Consider the following 14,425-nt stretch of genomic DNA (forward strand, 5'->3'; position numbering starts at 1 on the left):
AGGTCGAGCAGTATGAGTATCTCTTATGGTGAAAAAGGTAGAGCTGATAAATCAGTTTCAGCTAAAGCGGTAGGAAATATGTCAAGTAATGTATCAGGAGATTTTGTAGAAAATCATGGAATCACATCAGAGTCTCGTGATAGGAAAAGGCCAGTTCCTCAAAGATCAAGAGCTTATTCAGAACACTTCATCCCAAACACACAACAGTCCAAAGGGAAGTTAAATGGTAACAAGTCGGCAGGTTTTACGAGGGATATAAGACATACGAAAGTAATTGCAGGAGGAGCTCCAGTAGCTAGGCAATTTTTAAGTTCTAGTCATGTTGAAAGCGTCTCTCGTATTTTGCATCAGTCCAAATGGAGCCCTGCTACAGAAGAGGCTCTTGGGAAGCTCAACTGCTTACTGGATGCCTTCCAAGCAAACCAAATTCTTAAGCAGCTTCAAGACTATACAGTGGCTCTTGGGTTCTTCTACTGGTTAAAGCGGCAACCAGGATTCAAGCACGATGGACACACATATACCACCATGGTTGGTATCCTTGGCCGGGCCAGGCAGTTTGGTGCCATCAACAAATTGCTTGATCAGATGGTCAATGATGGATGCCAGCCAAACATTGTTACCTATAATCGTCTGATACACAGTTATGGGAGAGCAAATTACTTGAATGAAGCTATTGGTGTTTTCAATCAGATGCAAAAGTTGGGCTGTGAACCAGATCGTGTGACTTACTGTACACTTATTGACATCCATGCAAAAGCTGGGTATCTTGACGTTGCCATCGATATGTACCAGAGGATGCAAGAAGCTGGGCTTTCACCCGATACATTCACTTACAGCGTTATCATTAACTGCCTGGGGAAAGCTGGCCACTTGGCTGCAGCCCACAAGCTGTTTTGTGAGATGGTTAATCAGGGCTGTAGGCCTAACCTTGTGACTTATAATATCATGATTGCATTACATGCAAAGGCTAGGAATTACCAGAGCTCGTTACAACTATATCGTGACATGCAGGGTGCTGGATTTGAGCCTGACAAAGTGACATATAGTATTGTTATGGAGGTTCTTGGCCACTGTGGCTATCTGGACGAAGCTGAGGCAGTTTTTACAGAGATGAAAAGAAAGAATTGGGTCCCTGATGAGCCCGTTTATGGTCTTCTTGTTGACCTGTGGGGAAAGGCCGGTAACGTAGAGAAGGCTTGGGAGTGGTATCAAGCCATGCTTAGTGCGGGTTTATGCCCAAATGTCCCAACTTGTAATTCACTGCTCAGTGCTTTCCTAAGGGTACACCGTCTCCGTGATGCATATCACTTGCTTCAGAGCATGCTCAGTTTGGGTCTGAGTCCATCTCTGCAGACCTACACCCTTCTTCTTAGTTGTTGTACAGAAGCCCAAACATCCTTCGACATGGCATTTTGTTGTGAGCTCATGACCATCACTGGCCACCCAGCCCACACATTCTTGCTCTCCATGCCAGCTCCAGGGCCCGACGGCCAGAACGTCCGCGATCACGTGAGCAACTTCCTGGACATGATGCATAGCGAAGATAGAGAAAGTAAACGAGGACTTGTGGATGCAGTAATTGATTTCTTTCACAAGACGGGGCTAAAGGAGGAAGCCGGATCTGTCTGGGAGGTGGCAGCACAGAAGAACGTCTATCCTGATGCAGTGAGGCAGAAAAGTTCGTGTTACTGGCTCATAAACCTTCATGTCATGTCAGATGGAACAGCCGTGACTGCACTATCAAGAACCCTTGCATGGTTTCGCCGAGAAATGCTCACCTCAGGGATCTGCCCCACCCGCATTGACATTGTAACTGGTTGGGGCAGAAGGAGCCGCGTCACAGGAACCTCTCTGGTGAGGCAGGCGGTTCAAGAATTGCTGAACATGTTCAGATTTCCATTCTTCACAGAAAACGGCAACTCTGGATGCTTCGTCGGGTGTGGAGAGCCACTCAGCCAATGGCTGCTCCAATCTTACGTTGAGCGGATGCACTTGCTCTAGTTTGTATGAAGGTTCTGTACTATGGCCAGTTTTGTCAACGGAGAGGAACGTCGATATCGTCGTTGCATTAGCATGTACTAAGCTTTATTATGTGTAGCTAAATTGAAAATTTCTTTTTTGCCCAATTTTACCTTAAATCATTTGGCAAGTATAGGGTGATATATTGTATTCTTGTTGTCCCTCTTGTGATTCTGTTGCAATATCATGTTTTTTGTTCTTTGCTTACCTCTCCTTTTCCTTTTAATGTTTGAATATCATTAGATTTCCTATGTGTATGTTGAAACACACAAACTGGTGCATATATCTATCTTTGTATACATATATATTGCAGCTAGTAAAATACACGCGCGTTGCTCGTAAAAAACGTATAAATAAATACTTTAACCAAATAAATAAATAAATATGTTCCTTATTATCTTAAATTTTTTTAAATTTTCAAATTGAAGGATTAATTAAATGAAAATATAGTGTACCAAATAATGCTACTTTTCATACTTATTAGGAGTAAATATAATTAATTGCATGTAGACTTTGCTAAAATCATGCATAACTTAATAAGTTTGATTCAATAAATGTTTGAAATATCAAATATGCAAACAAACAATTGAATAAAGTAATTAAATAAAAAATTGTGGAAACACAAAAAATAAAAGATAATTTCTTATATTGTCAATTTTTTGACGCTTTATTATATACCGAATACAATATTAAAAAAATTATATAATTATTAATTATTATGATTACCAATAACAATATTTTTTTTTGATATTTCTATTTTTAGAGCGATTTCACATATTTTAAACACATGTTGCTTATTTGTTTAAATTTATTTTATTTCTATTTTCGACGTATTAATTACCTAATTTGAACTCGAAATAGAAAACAGTCCGTATATATTTAATTTACTTTTTCCTAACATATCTTACGTTTGGTCCCATAATTCATCGAGTTACCACCCATAAATTCAAATGAATAAATTTGCTGTAGATTAAAAAAAATAGATATTTTAAATTTTTTTATACAATTAGAAGTTAAAAAATTAGTAAAATATTATATATGTAGGATTTTTTTTTCCAAAGTAAAACCCTACTAGAAATTTATTGGAGGAGGAGATAATCAGTTCAATGTGTACCAATTGAATTATTTTTCAAAACTTATGTACTAAATGTGAAAAAAATTCATATACCCAAATGAGTAAATAGTATTTTTGGTTCGTTTTTTTATTTTTTGTTTCATTGGTTACGCGATTACTATTTTTCGTCTTATAAATTTTAAAAATTAGCACTTTTGGTCCCATAACACTTTTTCATTAGATATTTTAATTGAAAATGACATGCTTAGCACGTGTGGTCTTATATTTTTTATCTTGTTAGTTATGGAATTCTCACTTTTTACTCTATAATTTTCAAAAATATTATTTTTGATCTCATACATGTACCGATTTTTCATTAGACATCTAATGAAAAACTGAAATGGGATAGAAAATATTATTTTTTAAAAGCTACGGAGTTTAAAATAAATATTTTATAATTAATGGTACTAAAAGAAAAAATTCATAAATTACGGGATGAAAAAGCAATGTGTTTGTTTTTGTTTTCAAGTTATCTTTGGGATAAGACAAAACATACCCAATGTTTGTCATTATTCAGAAACACCTTATTTAGGTATTTTTAACAGTTTTAGCATAAATACATACATATATATAAATATATATAAAAAAGATATAATTTGATAAAAAATAATAATTTTTGTATCCCAAAATACAACATTAGACATATAATACTTATTTTAAATTATTTTAAAAAATAAATCCAAACATACATATTATCTAAAACACAGTTATTATCAATATTTTTTTCTCACCCAAATGATTTTTAACTCATTTCTGAAACCCCACCGCTGACCCCCCACCCAACCCCACTCCACCCCACCTGGTTAGGTGTGTTCTTTCTCACACACCCACACCCAAATACACTATCATCTATGCATATATATATATATATCTGTATATATATATATGTATATAGATATATTTGTGTATAGTGCCCCACTTTGGATCGTTCTTGCCCAAGATTTCTGAGTAAGTCTCTCTGTATCTGTCTGTCTGCATTCATACACAATCAATAATCACGATACAGCTGAATATATGTATGTATAGATTCCATACGCATAAGTGTAGAATTTATGCATGCAATTAAGTAGATACCGGAAAATTTGATATGGGGCACAAGAAGCGAAACGTCGCTCCTCGCTCCAAACCCTCACAGCCGCCCTCGGCGGCGGCGGAGGCGGCGGATGGGACCTCCGCCACCGGTTCTGTAGTCGATGGTGGTCTTTCGAACCTCGACCATTCAGCCGACGCGGGTAGAAAAATACCTACAAAATCCGAGGCCACGGATTTGGAAAGCAATAGCAATGCAAACCCTTCTTCATCCTATGCTTCGATAAAGCTTGAGTGTGAGCGGGCCCTCACGGCTTTGCGCCGGGGGAACCACACCAAAGCCCTAAGGTTGATGAAGGATTTGTGCTCGAAACATGAGAATTCCCCACACTCTGCCTTGATTCACCGTGTTCAGGGGACTGTTTGTGTGAAGGTGGCTTCAATTATTGATGATTCGAATGCCAAACAACGGCATTTGAAAAATGCAATTGAGAGTGCAAAGAGGGCGGTGGTCTCGTCCCCTAGTTCTATTGAGTTTGCACATTTTTATGCAAATTTGTTGTATGAGGCTGCGACTGAGGGTAAGGAGTATGAGGAGGTGGTGCAAGAGTGTGAGAGGGCTTTGGCGATTGAAAACCCTGTGGACCCTGCCAAGGAGAGTTTGCAAGACGAGAACCAGCAGAAGATTTCTACTGCTGAGGCTCGAGTTGCCCATGTTCAAAGTGAGCTCCGATCATTGATTCAGAAGTCCAATATTGCATCTATCTCAACTTGGATGAAAAATCTGGGGAATGGGGAGGAGAAGTTTCGGTTGATTCCAATCAGGAGGGTTCCTGAAGATCCGATGGAGCTGAGGTTAGTTCAAGCAAAGAGGCCAAATGAGATAAAAAAGGTGGCAAAGACGCCCGAGGAGAGAAGGAAGGAAATTGAGGTGAGGGTGGCTGCAGCTCGTCTTTTGCAGCAGAAGTCTGAGTCACCTCATTTGAGAAATGATGTGGATAACAATAATAACAATAGCAAGGGGCTGGATTCCACTCCGGGTTCAGGCCACAGAACAGGTGAAAGAAGGAAAAGTGGGAACGTGAAGAAATCTGCGTCCTCAGATGAGAGAAGGGATTGGGTTCGATTGTATTGGAACTCGATGAGTTTGGATGGGAAGAAAGATTTGCTGAGAATTAATATTTCGGATCTAAGGGCACATTTTAGTTCATCAAAGGATGGGCTACTGAGTGAAGTGCTTAATGAAGCTTTATCTTTCGGAGAAGCTAATAAAGTATGGAGGTTTTGGATGTGCTGTCGCTGCAATGAGAAGTTTGTTGATGCTGGTTCATTCATGCAGCATGTCGTACAGGAGCATATGGGAAGTTTGTTGCCAAAAATGCAGTCTATTCTACCCCAAAATGTGGAGAATGAATGGGCTGAAATGCTTCTTAACTGCTCTTGGAAGCCATTAGAGTTAAATGCAACAATTAGGATGCTTGAGAAAAAGTCAAAATCTAACACACCTGACTTACTTGATGAATGCTCTCGACACAATGCAGAGGATTCCAAAGAATGCTTTGTTGACTCTTACTGCAATGAGTATGAGTGGGATTCATCACCTGGAAAGAAGAAATCTGGTGATAATAGCAATGGTACTGTGCAAGATAGCAGGGAGTTTGAAGACGTTGAGTGGATGGACTGTGATGGAGATCAAAGTAGTAAGGAAAGTCTAATTCATGAGAACTGGCCTTTGTCCGATGATCCCGAGCGTGTAAAGCTTCTGGAAAGAATCCATGCCATTTTTGAGGCACTTATTAAACACAAGTATTTGGCATCAAGTCATCTTAGCAAGGTTATACACTTTGCAGTGGAGGAGCTCCAGGGTGTAGCTTGTGGTTCTCAACTTAACTCAAAAATGGACCAAACTCCTTTGTGCATATGTTTTCTGGGTGCTTCGGAGCTTAAGAAGATCCTGAAATTTTTGCAGGAAATTTCTCAGTCTTGCGGACTAAATAGATATACCGATAAAAACAATGTAGGAGATGATTCTAACACTGGGATGCCGGTTGGTGACATTATGGAGAAGATAATCTTTAGCCAGGATGCTTCATTTTTGGTGCTTGATGAGCATTTTCTTCCCTGCAAGGTCCCTCGCTTATTATGTGATACTGCTTCTAGTGATGTTTCCAGTCCACCTATTTCATCCCATGTCAAATATGAGAATGGTGTTGTACTTGATTCAGATGCATTATTGTCCTGGATATTTACAGGAGCCTCAAGTGGTGAACATTTGACATCCTGGAAACGTGCGAGAGAGGAAAAAGCTCAGCAAGGTCTGGAAATTCTCCAGTTGCTTGAAAAGGAATCTTACCATCTGCAGGGCTTGTGTGAGAGAAAATGTGAGCATTTAAGTTATGAGGAGGCATTGCAGGCTGTGGAGGATCTGTGCTTGGAAGAGGGGAAGAAAAGAGAACATGCAGCGGATTTTGTTCGTCGAAGTTATGACTCAGTCCTTAAGAAAAGGCGGGAAGAACTCATTGAAAATGACAATGAACTTTCAATTATCAGTAATAGATTTGAATTAGATGCCATAACAAATGTTCTGAAAGATGCGGAGTCCCTAAACGTCAGCCAATTTGGCTTTGAGGAAACTTATAGTGGTGTTACGTCGGATTTCTGTGACCTGGAATCTGGTGAAGATGGTGATTGGAGAACAAAGGATTATCTGCATCAGGTGGACTCTTGCATAGAAGTTGCAATACAGAGGCAGAAAGAACAAGTTTCAATAGAGGTTTGGCACCTTACTTATGCGTTTTTATTTGTTTTTTCTATTGTGTGTTTGCTTTGCAGTTTTATGTCACATTTCTCAATGTCCAGATCAGCAAAATAGATGCAAGAATCATGCGAATAGTTGCAGGGATGCAGCAATTGGAAGTTAAGCTTGAGCCTGCATCTTCCCATGATTTCCGGTCAATTTTAATCCCTATAGTAAAATCATTTATGCGGGTCAGTATCCTGTGAAGCACCTTTCCCTGAAAAGCCTCTAAAATATTTTAGTGCTTTTGCAGATGATTAGAGGTTTGTTATTTCTACCGTTTTGCAGGCACGATTAGAGGATCTGGCAGAGAAAGATGCCACAGAAAAATCTGATGCTGCCAGGGAGGCATTTTTAGCTGAACTTGCTCTGGATTCAAAAAAGGGAGCTGGTGCAGGAGTTGAAGGTTCGAAACACATGCATGAGAGAACAAAAGAGAGGAAAAAGAGTAAGGAGAACCGGAAAAACAAGGATCCAAAGGTTTGAAACTTGTGCTGGGACTTGATAATGTTTATCCACCTTAAGATGCTTACTAATTCTAATTGTTTTCAATTTTGTCATTGCTTCTGCAGGCTACTAATAGTGATGAGTTGCAAGATCAGACAGCTGAAGAGATGTATGTATCACTTTCCCTGAGCATGTCCATTCACAGATCCACATATTTCATCCTAAACACTATGTGAAATTCATGCAGTGGTATGGGTAATGTTTATCTTGTCCATGAAGCCGCAATCTCATCCTTTATAGGTGCTCTTATCCTTGGAACTTTCATTCTTTACCAACCAAAATGATAGAGAAGCTAGTGACAGTGTAACAGCTAGCAATTCATCCTTGTTTTTCTGTAGATTATAGAATATGGACGGTTGATCTTTCTGAAAACTATACCTGTAATTCTTTCTTTCCATATAATGCTCTCTCCCTGTACCAGCGACCTTTTACTTTATAACATCCATTTGGAAAGCAAAGGTGCAATCCAAGATTAAGGCTTTCGTTTGGCCATAGATCATGAGAGTCTAAACAGCAATGATTTGTTACAAATGAACAGAGCTTATAAGGCACTCTGTATGTTGCATTTGTAAAATACAATATAATCATCTTCATCTTTTTGCCTTGTCCATTTGTGAGGGCAATTTGGATTGGGACAGAATTTTTGAGTTTCTGAAATATATGGTTGAGGATCCACTATCAATGAATGGAATCTCGATGTGGTTTGTAGGTTCTGAGAAAGCAAAGGAACTAAGATATTATGGAAATCAGTTGTTTTTGCTGTGAAGCGGTGTATTTGGGTTGAAAGGAAGACATGTACTTTAGGGACTATGATTCTAGTAATAGTTGCATTTGGCATAAAGTTATGCACCTTTCTCTTGTTGCCTCTCTTTAGTTGAAGGCGTTAGGTGTGTCAGGTGTTTACCTCAGGAAGTTTCAGAGAGATTATTCATGTGTTTTTGAGGACTTTTTGCCCTCTTCCTTGTAATCTGTATTCTTTTCTGATGAGATTTATTTTTAATATATAAGAACTCTTGTTTCAGATTACTTTCGAATGCTTATGACAGCCCAGTATCTGGAAGTGCTATTCCTGGGGCTGATGATGCCTTAAGACTACAGGAAGAGGAGTACAAACGCAGAATTGAGCTTGAAGCTGAAGAAAAAAAGCTTGAAGAAACTTTGGAATATCAAAGACGAATAGAAAATGAAGCAAAGCAGAAGCATCTGGCAGAGCAACATAAAAAGTTTCTGAAAACAACTACTGAGAAGGCAGAAATAGCTGCACTGCCTGATGCATATTTGAGTCAAAGCAATGATGACATGTGTGCCAATGAGCAATGGAAAAAGAGGAAGGTGAGATTGCCCGTGTTAAGGTTTTCCTTGTCTACAATCTCGTTTACGTTCAATTTTTTATAATTACAGGAAGAGAATGCCTCCTTTCCAGGTTTAAAGTTCCAAATTCTACTCCACTAAAAGAAGAGAAGATGATAATATCTATTTAATAGATTCATAACATGACTTCTCTATAGGAACCTTTGATGCATAAGGATGGATCTGCAAGCATTTTGGAAAATGTGCCAAAAACTGCAAATGGGGATGTGCTGAGAACTGGTAGCAATCTTCATTAGCACCACGGGAGACTGATTTCACCTTTTTATTTATGTAGTCTGAGCTGACTTAACTCTATGTGTGCCATCATATGCTCCTTTTTTCAGGCTTACCAAATGAAAGTATTGTGGAGGATGGTGGTTTATTTTCTGACCGACGCACGGGGAGGAGAAGCAGACGGCACAAGGGTCCAACCAAATTGGGTGATGGAAAGTATGCTCCACTGACTCCTGACAAGCAGGATAGTGATCCTGGTCAACCTAGATTTGGGCAAAATCCCCGTGGTGATGGAGGTATGTACTTTAGTGAAAATAGTGTGTTGGTAATTTGGATGCATCTTTGTTTCCTTGCCATGGAACCATTGACCACATTTTTGGGTTGAGGTGCTGCAATTTGATTCATCGGGCTTGTTTATTGGGATTATTTTCTTTCTGAAAGTGTCTAACATTTAAATGCTTCTAAAACTGGAAAAGTTGATCTCTAATGTTTGCGTTATAGAGGGCCTATGACTTGGAGAGCATATAGATAACATACACCTGTCTATTCACATGTTGTGGTGCCTTTTTATCCTTGTTAGTGGAAACATATACTTTAAATAAAAAGTCAATTGACAAATTTTTATATGAGAAAGAAATTGAGTATGGCAGTGCTGACAAAATTTGGATATGGTAAGATCGTCAATGTGTGTGAATTCTGTATTCCCTTTTTGTCCCCTCATGTAAAAACATCATGATGAAACTTCTTGATATTGAAAATGCTTTCTAGGGAAAACTACCTATCTGAACTTCTTGAAGTGGAAAAAACTGAATATCACAACTTTCCGATTTTCTCAATTATGGTCAAATTACTTTTTGAAGTTTGCATGCACTTCACCTCTCTTTTAGTATTGGCGGTATTATTGATACATAATGGGCAGTCATTTTGGAAATTCGTATTTGCTCACAATATGTAATAGGCACGCTGGTGCTCTGGTAGATTTTTCGGGAGATATCAGACTATTGTTTATTCTAGTCAATTATTTTAGACTCTATTAAAGCACATGTAGCTCTGTTGTTAGTGGCCAGTTTGTTACTAGTTTTTGCTGTGTTCAGTATCATGTTTCATTTTGACTAATGTTGTTACGCCATGAAGACGGTTGGTTCTTACAATGGTTGGAAATTTTGTAGAGAATGGAGCAAGAACGGGACAGCTTCAGGGAGAGGATGATGATGAAGAACGGTTTCAAGCTGACCTTAAGAAAGCCGTTCGACAAAGCCTTGGTATTGTCCTCTTTAACTTTTTCTGGTTTTCTTCTCATCTGTCATTCTGGCCCAAATTCATGCTCCTATGTCCTTTTCGGGTTACCACATGCAACATACTACTAAAATCTGTATTTGGAGCTGACTGGATGATATTGGCTTGGGCTGGGCTGGATACATAGACTAGTTAATAATTATAACTTTTCATTTTACTATATTAACTTTATGTTGTTTCTTTCATTCGTTAGCAGAAGATCTCTTTCAGTAGAGTCCCTAAGATTGAACCTGGAAGTTTCGGCAGAGTGGCCTAATCATTTTCTTTTTGTTTTTTGTCATTCTAACTCAAGATTTTCTATTCCAAAGATACCGAATTGTCCTCTTATTTCGGAGAAAATTAGATGGATGAAGATCCTCCATTTATTTCCTGTCTTACTCATATATGCCTGATATTTTGGTTAGACACATTTCTTTCACATCAGGGATTACCTTTAATATCTAATTCAGCATTGCTGTTGAAGGGGCTTTCAGAAAAAATGACCCGTGTTTCATGTGATGTATTCATGACAGATGGTGCTAATAAAATGGATGCATATGGAACAGGGCTAAGAAATGAAGTTGGAGAATATAATTGCTTTCTTAATGTCATAATACAGGTTGGTATTTAAAGCTTGCTGGTTATTGTTTTCATAAATTAGTTCACTTGCTCATCTGTTCTTAGTTGTCGAGGTGCTATCTTCCTTTGGCTGAGATATTTATTATTGCTTATCATTCAGTCCTTATGGCACTTAAGGCGGTTCCGAGATGAATTTTTGTGGAGGTCATCGTCTGAACATGTTCATGTTGGTGATCCTTGTGTTATATGTGCTTTATATGATATCTTCTTTGCTCTGAGCATGGCATCTAAGGATAACAGAAGAGAAGCTGTTGCCCCTACATCTTTGAGAGTTGCTCTAAGCAACTTGTATCCTGATAGTAATTTCTTCCAGGAGGTAACTGTCGCTAGTGCTACTATGGCTGTTTCTTTCTTTGTTGTTTTTGTCCAGGGTATATTTAAATATTTTCCTTGATGCCGCAATGAGGTAAGAAACACTTTTATATGACTAAATGTGGTGATTGTGCAGGGTCAGATGAATGATGCTTCTGAAGTGTTGGGGGTAATATTTAATTGTCTCCATCGATCATTCACTCCTGCATCAGTTACATCTGATACAGAATCTGTAGATAGCAGCTGCATGGGCTCCTGGGACTGCACCAATGGTTCTTGCATTGCACATTCAATTTTTGGAATGGACGTATTTGAGAGAATGAACTGTTATAACTGTGGCTTGGAGTCCAGATATCTGAAATACACATCTTTCTTTCATAATATCAATGCCAGTGCTCTCAGAACAATGAAGGCATGTCTTTTTAGATCGACGTATCTGTATTAATTCTTATATAGTGCAAGTAGTTGGTAAAATTGGACTTTTAGAAGAATCTATGTGTTTGACAAAATGGTTAATCCATGCAATGCGTTCATTGCAATTTAGGTTATGTATCCCGACAACTCCTTTGATGAGCTTTTGAACCTAGTTGAAATGAATCACCAGTTAGCTTGTGATCCAGAGAGTGGTGGCTGTGGGAAGCCTAACTATATCCACCATATTCTCTCCACTCCACCACATGTTTTCACGACAGGTGACTTCAATTCTTATTTTATTATTGCATTTTCCTTGATTTTCAAAATATTATCTTCTGATTGTGCTAAAAAATGGGCCTCTGTCTATAAATGCTAATACAGTTTCTCTGCTTTCTAGTCCTGGGATGGCAGAATACTTGTGAGAGAATTGAAGATATAACGGCAACATTAGCAGCTTTGTCTACTGAGATTGATGTCAGTGTCCTTTATCGTGGTCTCGATCCCCAAAATAGACATTGCTTGGTCTCAGTGGTATGCCTTGCTACTTATTCAATGTGAAACCAAAATTTCTGTATTGTTCATCTATTAACCTTGTGATGAAGTGGAGTAATCTAGTAAGATGCGTCTTGAGATCTTGCAAAATGCCCTTAAAATTCAATCTCGAGCAACCAGATGCTGAAAAATAAGAAAGATTTGAATTACTTTGTCTTATTGGCAACAAAAGGGTGGCACAGAAGGATGACTTATGGGAATTAAAACCTGATATATAATTTGTTATGTAGCTTGTTAGTTCGTTAATGTAATATATCCTGATTGTGAATAAAAACTTAATGCCTCTCAAATGTCAAGAATACTCCGCTACTTGGTGAATTGGTTGTCATGGTGCTTTGCACATTTCTTTTTCAGTTTGCCTTCTATTAAATGATGTTGAATATTGTACGATCTAATATAGAGCTAAGGCTTTTTTGGAAAGAAACGGTCAGCTATATTTAAAAAGAAATGGAATTTTTCGTCAATGGAAAACACTCGATTATGTTATTGTATGCTTTTCCCCCTCCAAGGCTTCACCTTTATTGTCTGGTTTTGTAGTCAACTATTGGGGAATGCTATCTTCTATAACTTACAACCACCTTCCCCCTGTCAGTTCTATTATGTTTCCTCTTCTGTGGTCTTTTGTTACCATTTACTTGATATCATGGAAGGGTGATATTGTTAGTCTAGCCCTCTGAGTACATTCTGATCTTATTTTAGACCAAAGATTGTCCTACGTAACCCAAGTCATTTTTTGGAGCCAGCCTCCAGGAATCATTGTCTTTGAAACTTTCAAGAAGTAGATAGTGATCTTCCTACACATTTGGTGTGTGCATATAATCATCACTTGTATTATTCCATTGATGCAAATGTATCATTTTCTATGGTCTGACACAAATAGAGATATTAAAAAAGTATTATCTGTGCGTCTTTTAGGGAGCATACAGTTGACACCTATTCTTTTCCAAATTTTTTAACCTGTCACTGTTAGGTTTGCTATTATGGGCAGCACTATCACTGTTTCGCCTACAGTCGTGATCATGAGCAGTGGATCATGTATGATGACAAAACTGTGAAGGTATAATTTGCTTATAGTCACCTTGATATTTTGTGTAGCACCTTAGTTAATGTGCACTTATCTATCTGTCATGACTAGGTAATTGGTGGGTGGAATGATGTTCTTACAATGTGTGAAAGAGGACATCTACAGCCCCAACTCCTCTTGTATGAAGCTGTAAACTAGTACTACTTGGTAATGTGCTACTTGATAGCGAAAAACGGGGCTACTCATTGTCCAGTGTTTGAGCTAATGGTGCTTTCCAATCTCTGCCTGTGCGGGTGTTCGGCTTACTTGTACAACTGGACATGTGGAATTGCAATGTCGATATGAAGCCATGGTAGTGTATTATAGGTAAAGAATCTGTCATATAGCAGAGAGAAATGGGACCAACTGTGCTATACGAGGAGGAAAGTCTTAGAAATATATGCAATATTTGTTGAGCAATTTGGAAATCGGAACTAGGTTTGGCTGGATGGCTAAGAAATTAGGGTCCTCCTGGTCTATTGGAGCTTGTGGTCTGTTCTCAATGGCAACTATCACCATCTGTCGATGAAGAATACAGAAATTGTACACAAGAATTCTTGTACTTAAATTCACAAATCTGATTATTTTGAGGTAGTGTATAGATCAGATCTCCGGACCCTTGGGGAACTGGTATGTGAAGAATAGAAATTCCCCTTTTTGCAGTTCTCCTTGGGGAAAAATTTTGGTTTAGGTCACTGTCAATAACTCTTGTATGCAATGACATGTTGGCAGAAATGAATCTATACAAATTTTATGCTTTAGTTTCGACGTGCTCTTTACCGATATCGGGATCTTGTTCATGTCTGCTTTTGCTTGATGTTGTTTCATTTCCTGTATTAAATGAAGTGAAAAGGATGATGAATGAGTATGTGTAAATAGAAACAATTATGCATGATGGATTCCCTGAGAATTTTCCTATCACCAGTTTGTCCATGGTTTTTTCTTCTTTTTAACTTCGTTTTGAAGAGTGATATTAGGGGTATAATCATAATTGATGAATGAGGTGAGAGGGCAGAGCCATAATTTCTTGTTGAAAATGTGGTCAGTTTGAATAGCAGCAACCTGGTAATGGTATTTTCACGCCACCAAGCAAGCCCCTCTGCCCTCTCTGCTCACAAAA

The 14,425-nt window shown here is 38.4% G+C and overlaps 2 protein-coding genes across 3 annotated transcripts in view; both read left to right on the plus strand.

Moving 5' to 3' along the window:
* Positions 1 to 2,226, plus strand: part of LOC105157123 (pentatricopeptide repeat-containing protein At1g74750-like) — a 4,892-nt gene extending 2,666 nt beyond the window's left edge. The window contains 1 exon segment of the mRNA XM_020692584.1: positions 1 to 2,226. This exon segment is cut by the window's left edge and continues 4 nt beyond it. Within this exon segment, the coding sequence (XP_020548243.1) occupies positions 1 to 2,001 (2,001 nt within the window). The 3' untranslated portion in view covers positions 2,002 to 2,226.
* On the plus strand, positions 4,020 to 14,073 carry LOC105157124. 2 transcript variants are annotated; one of them, XM_011073430.2, is made up of 15 exons: positions 4,020 to 6,935; positions 7,022 to 7,150; positions 7,248 to 7,439; positions 7,532 to 7,575; positions 8,489 to 8,798; positions 8,975 to 9,056; positions 9,161 to 9,346; positions 10,220 to 10,312; positions 10,859 to 10,944; positions 11,065 to 11,280; positions 11,413 to 11,688; positions 11,821 to 11,968; positions 12,088 to 12,221; positions 13,213 to 13,299; positions 13,378 to 14,073. In XM_011073430.2, exons 1-15 carry the CDS (start codon positions 4,221 to 4,223, stop codon positions 13,462 to 13,464), a joined length of 4,785 nt encoding a protein of 1,594 aa, XP_011071732.1. In that variant the 5' UTR covers positions 4,020 to 4,220; the 3' UTR covers positions 13,465 to 14,073. The 2 variants fall into 2 exon arrangements, with proteins under 2 accessions (XP_011071732.1, XP_011071733.1); XM_011073431.2 differs by having other exon boundaries at positions 4,221 to 6,935; positions 8,513 to 8,798.

Source organism: Sesamum indicum, linkage group LG3 (assembly GCF_000512975.1).
Source record: "Sesamum indicum cultivar Zhongzhi No. 13 linkage group LG3, S_indicum_v1.0, whole genome shotgun sequence".
Lineage (NCBI taxonomy): Eukaryota > Viridiplantae > Streptophyta > Magnoliopsida > Lamiales > Pedaliaceae > Sesamum > Sesamum indicum.

Excerpts from the sequence above, each read along its gene's own strand:
- LOC105157124 (XM_011073430.2), top strand. The coding sequence starts at position 4,221 with ATGGGGCACAAGAAGCGAAACGTCGCTCCTCGCTCCAAACCCTCACAG. Across the intron at positions 8,799-8,974 it reads AGCAATGGAAAAAGAGGAAG|GAACCTTTGATGCATAAGGA; the intron begins GTGAGATTGCCC and ends ACTTCTCTATAG. Across the intron at positions 10,313-10,858 it reads AGCCGTTCGACAAAGCCTTG|ATGGTGCTAATAAAATGGAT; the intron begins GTATTGTCCTCT and ends TATTCATGACAG.